This window comes from Cibotium barometz, chromosome 55, assembly GCF_041138505.1.
Source record: "Cibotium barometz isolate CiBa-2024 chromosome 55, ASM4113850v1, whole genome shotgun sequence".
Taxonomy (NCBI): Eukaryota; Viridiplantae; Streptophyta; class Polypodiopsida; order Cyatheales; family Cibotiaceae; genus Cibotium; species Cibotium barometz.
Window position 1 is genome coordinate 3,123,105 of NC_141100.1, and position 10,833 is coordinate 3,133,937.

At 42.5% G+C, this 10,833-nt stretch overlaps 1 protein-coding gene across 1 annotated transcript; it reads left to right on the forward strand.

Moving 5' to 3' along the window:
• The first annotated feature begins 8,608 nt into the window (after positions 1-8,608).
• LOC147607258 (uncharacterized) lies at positions 8,609-9,828 on the forward strand. Its single transcript, XM_086790824.1, has 3 exons — positions 8,609-8,713; positions 8,806-8,998; positions 9,613-9,828. The coding sequence occupies exons 1-3, from the start codon at positions 8,685-8,687 to the stop codon at positions 9,745-9,747; spliced, it is 357 nt and encodes a 118-aa protein (XP_086646950.1). The 5' UTR covers positions 8,609-8,684; the 3' UTR covers positions 9,748-9,828.
• Positions 9,829-10,833: the final 1,005 nt, after the last annotated feature.

Here is a 10,833-nt window from a genome sequence, read left to right on the forward strand (position 1 = left end):
TCCATGTGAACCCTTGCTTACTCCTATGAATAAGGTAGATGAAGAGATCCCATTGCCTATTACTTTTTCTTTTCTTTTTTTTTTCCCTGGGAGAGAGATCCTACTAATAGTTAACATTACAACTCGCTCAACGTCCCAGCCACGCTGGTGTCGTGAGCTACAAGATCATCTACGCGGCCCTCTGAAGAGGGCGACGATCACACTCGACCACAGAGAGCGGAGGGGCTACACTAGAGTCCTCCTGGGAAAGGCGGCCAGAACACGATCGACGCCGAAAGGGAAGCTTATGGAGAGCACGGATGAGAGGTGCTGCCGAGGGGTCCAAGCAGGGTTTGAACCCAAGACCTTTCGGTCCTAGGCAAACACTTTACCACTTGGACTGTCACCTCTTTGGCTGCCTATTACTTTTTCTACTCCTATGACTTTGTGAACCCATCCTAAAAGGTAGGAAAAAAGAGATTAAGCTTAAAATTAAAGTTAATCTCAAGATTAAAATAATACTAGAACAAGATTAACATATGCTAGAAATGGAGCCACCTCCAAAATTGGTGAAGCTCCAAGAATGGGGGTGACTCAAAAAATTAGGCTATATATACTAAGACCAGATAGCATTTCATTGGTTAAATTAGATTATGGATAAAATCTAGATTTCTACCAATTTATCTAATCTTTTCAAAGATAATAATAATTTTTTAAAATAAAATACTAAAAATATATTAAAAAGATTATGATAATTTTTAAAATTGGTAAACTAATTAATTATTTTAAATACCAAATATTTATTTTTAATAAATAATATTTATTTAGGGTTTCTCGCAACTGCCAATGCGCTCTGACTGTCAGTGAAGATAGAGGTGGCAGACTCCTGTCTAACACCCAAGTCAGCCATAAGCCGTCTGAGCCACACACACTCAACCGTAGCTGCTGTGAAAGCTGCCCTGTACTCAGCTTCACAACTAGAAGTGGCCACAGTAGGTTGCTTCTTGCTCAACCAAGATATGCATGAGCTACCGAGCATGAAACAAAAACCACTTGTGGACACTCTTGTGTCATAGCAACCAGCCCAATCTGAGTCCGAAAAAGCATGTAAATCTGGCGGCAACGATCCCCCCTTGGGATAAAACAACCCAAGATGTATGGTGCCACTCAAGTAGCGAAAGATGCGTTTAACTGCCTTCCAATGCTGAGACCCTGGGCTATGCATAAACCTGCTCACCTGTGAGACTGCAAACTGAATGTCCGGCCTCGTAATGCATACATAAATAAGGCAACCAACAGCTGTCTGATAGAGTGTGACATCAAAGTGATCTCCAGCATCATGCAGACTCAACTTCAAACCTGTCTCCATTGGAGTAGCAATAGGCTTGCAGTCTTCAAGGCCAAATCTCCGCAACAATGTCTCAATATACTTTGTCTGACACAAAGCAATACCTCCATCACACTGCTTAAATTGTATCCCCAAATAATGATGCAAATGCCCCAAATTTGACATCTCAAAAGAGGCATCCAAATCAGCCTTAAAATCAGCAATATGACTCTCATTTGGTCCTGTGAGCAGCATGTCATCGACATAGAGAGCAATGATTAGTAGATGTACACCATCCACACGTTTAACGTACAAAGTGCTTTCTGTTGGACTATTCTGAAACCCATGTGCAGTCAAATATGCAAGTATCTTTTCATACCAAGCTCGTGGAGCTTGCTTTAAACCATATAAAGCCTTTTTCAACCTGCACACTTTGTTTTCCTGCCCTCTTTGAACAAAACCACGAGGCTGCGATACATACACCTCCTCATGCAAATCTCCATTCAAGAATGCAGTCTTTATGTCCAGCTGATGTACATTCCAACCATTATGAGCTGCCAATGCACAAATGCTACGAATGGTAGTCATACGACAAGTGGGAGCGAAGGTCTCATCAAAATCAATGCCCTTTTCTTGAGCATAACCCTTTGCAACAAGTCTAGCCTTATAGCGATCAACACTGCCATCTGGCTTTCGTTTCAACTTAAAAACCCACTTACATCCAATGGCCTTTTTACCAATGGGCAAATCACACAAAGACCATGTACCATTCTTGATTATAGCATCATATTCACTTTGCATTGCAGCCAACCAATTTTCTGAATTTTGTGCCTCATCAAATGAAAGAGGTTCTTCCTCTTCACACATACTAGACACAGCCAAAGCATAACAATCTGATGTATAAGAGGCATGCTGAAAACCTGAACGAGTACGACTAGTCATAGGTGCATCAATCTTACTATCACGCAAGGTTTGCACCAGCCATCTAGGCATACCTCTAGCCTGCTCATTTTCAGTCCTATCCTCATGAATTACATCCTGTAAATCTGCATCAGAAATAGGCTGATCTATGATGTCGTTTGAAATCTGCATAGGCTGAATATTTACCTCAGTAGGACTTACATTTGAATTCCCACCTGTAAATAGAGGCAAGAGCGTATCAAATACATCCCGTGAGCTCACGCCTGTCTCTTTGGTACATGATAACAAAGGCTGCACAGCATCTTCCACAAAAACAACATCTCGACTAATCAAGATACGCTTTGACTGTGGATGATACAATCTGTAACCCTTGCTCTCAGCACTGTAACCAACAAAAATGCACTTGACAGCCTTATCATCCAATTTTCTGCGTTGTTGCACAGGCACTAAAGCATAGGCCAAGCAACCAAAGACACGCAAGTGACCAATAGAAGGCTTCCTGCCATGCCAAGATTCGTATGGAGTAATAGACTGCAAGGCCTGTTGAGTACATATGCAGCACACATGACAGCCTCAAGCCAAAACACATGTGGTAAAGCTTGGCTCTTGACCATACATCGTGCCATCTCCATAAGTGACCTGTTCTTCCTCTCAGCAACACCATTTTGCTGAGGGGTATACGGCACTGTACATTGGTGTTTTATCCCACGACTAGCCAGAAATGCATCAAACTCTTTAGACATGTACTCCCCCCCTCGATCAGTACGGAGGGTGCCCACAGTACAATTGGATACATTTTCAACCATAAGAAAAAACTGTTTGAAGCACAAAAACACTTCGGACTTTGCCTTCAGTGGATATACCCATGCATGCCTTGAGTAATCATCAATGAAAGTCATGAAGTACAAGTGTTTACCAAATGACGGAGTTTGCATAGGCCCACATACATCACTATGTACAAGCTGCAATTTGCGAGTGGCCCGCACAGAACCATCCTTTGGAAACGTAGAACGCTGCATTTTGCCCAAAATACAGCCTTCACAAACATGTTTCAATGGTGCCTTAAGAGGGGGCAATGAAGCAACCATATCAAATTTCTGTAAACGCAGCAAACTAGCAAAGTTCAGATGACCAAAACGAGCATGCCATAGTTTTGCATCTGAAACTGCCTTTTCATCAGAAACTGCATTTGCTAAATCTTCCACACACTTGTCATAAGAATTGAGCCTATACAGCCCACGAAACAAGGTGCCAGATACAATAATCGTATCACCAGAAGTCAAATCATGAACAGTACATCTGTCATCCACAAATTTGACTACAAGTCCAAGTCTAGCAAGCGCAGAGACAGACAATAGATTCTTCTTTATCCCTGGCACATACAAAGCATCTGAAAGTGTGAAAGCGCTGCCATTTGCAGCAGTAAGCATAATTTTACCAATGCCCTTCACTGGGTAAGAAGCATTATTGGCACATGTGACAGTATTCCCATTAGGGACAGCCTCAAGAGAAGTGAACATATCACGATGCGAGGTAATGTGCTTTGTAGCACCACTGTCAAAATACCATACATGAGAGTCAACAGAAACTGCCAAACATGCATCATGTACAGATGGGTCATACTGGAAATACACGCTAAACGCCCATTCTGTATCCTGCACAACATTTGCAGAATCTGCATTTGTAGAAGCATCCGCTATTGTGGCTGCATTTGACTCTTTCTTCTTATGCCTCTTTAGCCTTTAGCTTAGGGCAATTCTTAATGACATGATCATTTGCCTTATAATAGTTGCACCTGGTCTTTTTCTTGCCTTTATCAAGAGCCTTCTCAGACTTATTGTTGCTACCTGTGGAAGGAGAAGAAGTTGCAGACCTACTAATAGGAGAAGAAACAGTGGAAGGGGCTGCCTTTGGGCAGCAATAAATGCTTGATCAACTGCACGCTGCCTGGCCCTGTTTTGCCTGGACTGCGCTTCTTGCAAGAGTTTGTTGACCAAAGTATCATACTTGACAGCATCAGGTCTGTCCTCGTTAAGAAGTCTCCACGTGGAAGCAAAAGTCTGATATGTCTCAGGTAAAGCATCAAGAACAGTCTGCACAAGAGAATGATCAGGAATAATCTCACCTGCAGAAATCAACTGTTCTTTGAGATCTTTAATCTCAGCAAGAAAAACATTCATGTCATCATCTTCTTGCATAATCTTCAATTCTAGCTCTTTACGCAGGTAAGCGATTTTTACCTCGTTACGACCTGCATACAAACCAGCTAGAATATCCCAAGCCTGTTTTGCTATTTTAGCTGAACGAATATGTGGGGTGATGTTACGTTTGACAGAAAGTGCAATCAAGGCATGAGCCTGCGCATCTTTACCATCCCAACGAGCTTGTTCAGCAGTGGGTAAAACAGCAGCAATAGTAGAGCTGCTAGAACCTGCAACATCCTCAACAGATCCTACATCCACAGAACCTGGACGTACATCCATACCCTGCACAATGTTCCACACTCCTTTTGCAACCAAAACATGCTGCATCATGTATGCCCAAAGTGGGTAGTTGCTGTCTCCATCCAGTTTCAGCAGACAACATGCGAAATACATCATTGCTGTTATCAGCCATGGCCACTGACTGAAACTGATGCAAAAGCTGTCTGTAATGAAGCAAAGACTGAATAGAAAACAACTCGTGCTATGTAGCACGGTCCACAATAAAGTACGTATGCCTGTTTTGCAGAAAACTGCACTGTCGAAATTTCTGCAGAAAATGAAGAAAACACCTGTGCAGAACTTGAAATGCAAAAACGGAGCCCTAAACGACCTCAGATGCAATTTCTGAGAACGCAGAGCCGAACGGGCTTATTTGCAGAGTATAGGGACCTGCAAGCGCTCGTGAAAACTCACCTCAATCGGAGAACGTGAGTCGGAGGGTGCTGGCGGCGTAGCCTTGGGAGCCGATGCCTGCTTTGATACCAATTGTTGGAATTAGGGTTGCAGGAAAGCACACAAAGCTTGGAGAAAAAGAAGCAAGAATGCACACAACACAAAAAGTATTAGATTGTGTCAATGTACTAAAGATCAGTTAGCCCTAGAAGGATGGGCGTATATACAAGCCGGGGGAAAAAACCTCCTAAAGAGGGAAAAAGTGCCCCGGCGGTCCTAAGTGTGTTCACACACATCACTGCCTATATATATGGCAACATAAGCATTAGGCAGACATTTTTCATTCAACATAGCTCTAGCTGACTCCATCAGTACCCTGTTTTTCCTCTCTGCAACACCGTTCTACTGCGGTGTATAGCTGCAAGTGATCTGCCTTCTTATCCCATACTTTGCAAGATATTTGTCAAACTCCTTAGAGACATATTCTCCGCCTCCATCTGACCTAAGACAAGATACGTAGTAGCCCAACTCATTTTCAGCATGCTGTTTGAAGTCTCTGAAGGCATCAAACACGTCATCTTTATGCTTCAGTATATACAGCCAAGTGTACCGGCTGAAATCATCAATGAAAGATACATAGTGCTGCCAGATCCACACTGGCCTTGTGTATTTGTGCTATGCCAATTACTATGTTCTTGCTGTCCATAGGTGTTTCGAGTATCACCACGACCTCGAAACGAAGCACGGCCTATGCCGCCTTTGCCACGCTGGCTAGAGTACAAAACAGTGTCTCTACTCTGAGACGCACTAAAACCTGTATTCAATCCAAGCTTTACTTCCTCATGCAACAGCAACTAGCTCATCCCAGCCAGGAGGTTCAGCTCTAACAGAAATAGATGTATCAAATGCTTTATATTCCTTGCCAAGTCCATTCAGTGTGACAGCAATCATATCATCTTTAGATACCTATGATCCAATGGTGGCAAGCTGGTCTGCTATGGTCTTAACCTCTGCTGTTGTATAAACTTGGATGCTTCTGCCATTTTCTAGACATGTTGTTGAACTGTTGTTTCAATTGAATCTTCCTTGCATGTGTTATATTTCCATAGTTCTTCATGAGTATGTCCCATGCATCCTTTGGAGACTCACATCCAGTGATCAGTATTGACATAGCATCAGATATACATAAAGAAAACCAGTGTAGCACTTTGCATGCTCTCTCTATCCACTGCTTATGAGCTCTTCTCTGATCTTGTGTCGGTCGTTCAGGCATTTCAGGTTCAGCTTCATCACCTGTACATAGATCCCAATATCCTCTGCCAAACCAAAAAGTTTTTCATTCTGAATTTCCATAAGGCAAAATTCTTATTATCCAACTTCTCTCCAACGATCTGGGTAATATTGTCGGTGCCCTGTGCATTAGCCATGGTTCAGTAGACTATGTCTGATGCCTGACTTCTTGCAATATAACTGACCAAGTGCAGTCCTTAACTGTTTATGACAGTTTTTCTGCAACAAGTTCACTGTCAAAACCAGGGTATTTCAGCCCTTCAGCAGCTCAAAACAATCCACAAATAAGTAGTCCCACCTGTAGGTACGATCTTGTAGGTACGATGGTCAATACATATGCTATGTAATTGCTTCAGCTTTATCTCCTGCAACCTTACTCTGTAAACTGTAAACTGTCAGTGAACCAACAGCTTATTCAGTACCAAAACTGAGTCGTATACATGTCATACATGTCCCAAACCTTCACAGACATCTGCTAGTACATGTAGCAGTCCAAACATAACCATACGAGCACAAATCACTGCATAGACAACAAGTACAAGTGTGTCAAAACCCTTGCTCACAGGTTGCAGTCAGCAAATATTCAGCATAACAAGCTTTATCTAGCTCCACAAAGTCCTCAAATCATGTCATACATTCACTTCAGTGTGTCGGGGTCAGTACATGACCATATGGGTAACCACAGACATCCTGTCTTCATGAATCCAAGTCAAGATTGCATTTATAGTTAGCAACCAGCCAAGACAATGTCACTGCATTAATTTCCAGCCTTAAACTTCAGCTTCAAATCATCAAGTCCAACGCATACATGCTCTTGCATATTCCTATGCTCCAACACGATGCCTTCTAGGTATAATATTGAGCTCCTGTGTGTCAATGATGGCAAAATATATGTTGTTCTTTGATGTTTACAGCAGTTCTAGCCTATTCACAGATATGAAACTTACTGTTACAGCTCATAGATGTGCCTCCACCAATGCAATAGTATATCACACCTATCAAGCACCTTCCACACGGTATAGCCAAGCATTTGCTCACCTAGTATGCAGCCAATGTGTTGTCCTCTCCACGCGAAGTCCAGGCAAATAAATTGTGTGTTACAGCAGCAAGTACAGCAGCAAGTGTTGCTCCAGAATGATGACGACCAAGCACTCTTCCAGGACACAATGACAGTCAGCTTGCACTTCAAAGATGCTTTTCTCCTCTTTCGACCGAAGCGTAGTTACCGCCATAGCCATACCGTGACCTATGGTCTGCGTTGCATCCTTGTTGATTAGTATTGCAGCTTCATCACTAAGCGCCTTTGCGGGAGTCTCCAATTCATCTCCTACGGGGGCATTCGAACAGGCGAGCAGGAAAATCTGTTCCTGGTGAAGGCGTTCTTGTTTCTCATTCTATGCTCCTCCGCCGAGGCATGGGCAAGGACTCTCTCAGAGAGGATATTCTGCAAATTTTTTGAGGGCTTCAGTCTTCAGAGTTGTCTTCAGTGCCTCTTGCTCCAGAGAGCCCACCTAACTGCGCTCTGATACCATATTGGAAGAGAGGGAGAGACAGAGAAAGAATGGAGCATAACCCAGAGCCTACAGGCTCACCTTCTTCTATTCATTACTTTCACACTCACATGTATGTAGAAAAGACATACTCTAGCTAATATCTATCTGTGACCGTCTTATTAACTACGGCACACATGTCCAGCTGTATCTAGCTATAGCTAGTGTCGGTCATGATCTAACACATAAAGAAGGAACACACAGGAACTGAGCTTGACTTCTAACAATAAGACCATAGTTATGAAGTGCAATTTAACTTCAATCATTACGTGCCCAAATCGAGATCACTAATGCAAAATCCTTAAGCCTCGTTACAGTATAAATTTGGTAACCTTCTTGTAACTTGAACCCAAAACAATTGTAATCCAAATTTCATTTACAATTACCATTTGGTAACTTACCTTTGAGATGAAGTTACATATTGGTAACTTGGAAATTTTCTAAATAATTACCATTAGAGTTTAGGTTTTATAAATTATAATTTTTAGGGGCATGTTAACCATTTAATTTTTAAATTATGTTTTCCAATTTTGGAGGGAGAGCATGGAGACTGGACTCTGGATTGTGGAATGGTTTGCCCGCCCGCATGCCGCCCGTCCAGGCTCTAGGAGGTTCTAACTTCTTCATCGACTTTGGCTTCTTATTACTTAATCTTTAATAAGAACTAATATACACACTGTAGTGTGCACAGGGGTTACCTAATACCGACTTACTGTCCAGCCTCCAGGACCCTGGACGAAGATGAGCACGCCACGACTTGCACAGTGCAGGTAGGAATTAGGATCAAGCTTTAAAATATTCCATTTTTTGCTTCTTGCTTATAATTTGGGATGAGATGTTTTGATTGATATGAAACATGTAGGAGACAACGCCAGTCCTGTCATGAATGGAATTGCCTCCTCACAACGGATTTGGAAGCGAGGAGGATAGCAGAGTCGCGAGCATTTGGATTCTGCAGACTGCCACGGCCCACCATCGATGATCGTGGAATCGTGGATTCACGGGATATGGGGCGGCTGGGGCTTGGGCAGTGGGCGCCAAGCGTAAGCATTGAGGTAACAATCCTACTAACCACATTACCAACTTACCACATGGATGATGGCACACAGAGTCCAGATAGGCCAGACTCACGAGACATAGACACAGGCTGCGGGCTAATGACTCACGAGGTTCTCTCTCTCGCTGCTCGTCTCGCAGGGTCAAACTTCAAAGTCTCTCTTTTTGGTCCTGAGTCCTGACGTCAGCTTTGGGTTTTGGGAAAATGTCTCTTGCAAATAGCGATTCCCTGGTGTAACCCTGTTCGAGGAAAAAGGTAACATTCTTATCTCCAGACTCCAATCGATGGCCTTAACACTTGGTGTGTAACATGTTCTGGAGGTTTCCTTGCTAGCAGCTTCATTGAAGGAGCTCTGTGCATCATGCATGACAGGATAGCGAAGATGAAGGAGCTTTGTGCATCATGCATGACAGAATAGCTGTGATTAGTCTGAGAGCCCACGATTCACGATTCACCACATGCATGATGCCTCTCTCTCTCTCTCTCTCTCTCTCTCTCTCTCTCTCTAGTTTTTGGGTTTTTTCTTTGAATCACATTTGATTGTAGCATACTGAGAGAGAGAGAGAGAGAGAGAGAGAGAGTGTGATAAGACTGGGTGCCCTCCATGTGCAGGCAGCAACATGCAAGAAATCAAGGATGACTCATGAACATCGAGTAGTGAGTAGTTTGGTAACATTGGTATTGATGAAGTTGAGCTTGAAGAGCCATCCAAAACTCAAAAGCTACACTAAATCCTTGAGCTATTAGAAGACGACAAATCAAACTCTCTTCTATAGACATGGCACAAAGACAAATCAAACTCTCTTCTATAGACATGGCACAAAGACAAAGACATGGCACAAAGACAAATCAAACTCTCTTCTATAGACATGGCACAAAGACAAGTGCTAGAGTAAAGTTTTGGAAGGGTGTCAATCATTTATCTTGTCTCTTTCATTTTATCTTTTTTTTTCAGTTGGTTGGGAAGCATTGGTTTTTGTTCTATTTATAGCAGCTATGTGGGATATATAACATAAACCCATACATGTGAAATTGCATTCATAGGTTTACTACATCCCACAAGTGTGCTATATTGCAGAATTTTGTGCTATATAGCCTATCATTGTGACTAGGAAATTGCGCTATATATTGTTTCATAGGTCCTTGGTGATGTATCCAATGAGCATCAAATTTCTACATGGGATATTAGGGGTCCGATTGTGTCAAAAAATCCTCTAGCTCTTTGATCGTGAGATCCAAGAGCTCCTTTACCTTCTCCTTTGGCCCTCGTTCCTGATACAGCTCTAGAGCTTGACTCCTTAGCTTTTAGTGCTCTAGACAAGCTTTTGGGTTCTCGTAGACAAGCAGATTCTTAAACAAGTTGTACGTGGCCTTTCAATGTTTCAAACTAAGTTCAGTTTGTGAGCATATAAGATCCTTATCGAGTCGATGCATCGGCCCTTGTTCCACTTTGTGCAGTGCTGATGACGTATTGAGAATAGGCAAGTCAAGTCTTTCACCCAAATCCTTGTGTTTTTTTGTCCTTTTACCAAGGATGATCATTTGCGTTCTTGCCATCTCCCTCTTGATCTTTATCTTTCTCCTCCCCATTCCACATCCTTCAAATCTCATCATCCTTCTTGTTGTGCTTTTTTTCCCATCCTCCACTAGTCTCTTGAACTCCTCTTAAACTTTCTTTCTATTGTATCAAGTTCATCATCACGCGTGTCTAGCCACCAAACTTGTAAACTCCTTCATGAGAGTTGGTTGTTGATAGATGCACACATAGAGCATAGTATAGTGCTTCAAGTGTGTAAATTGTGTATGTCTCCACCATTAGAGAGCAAGAGACTA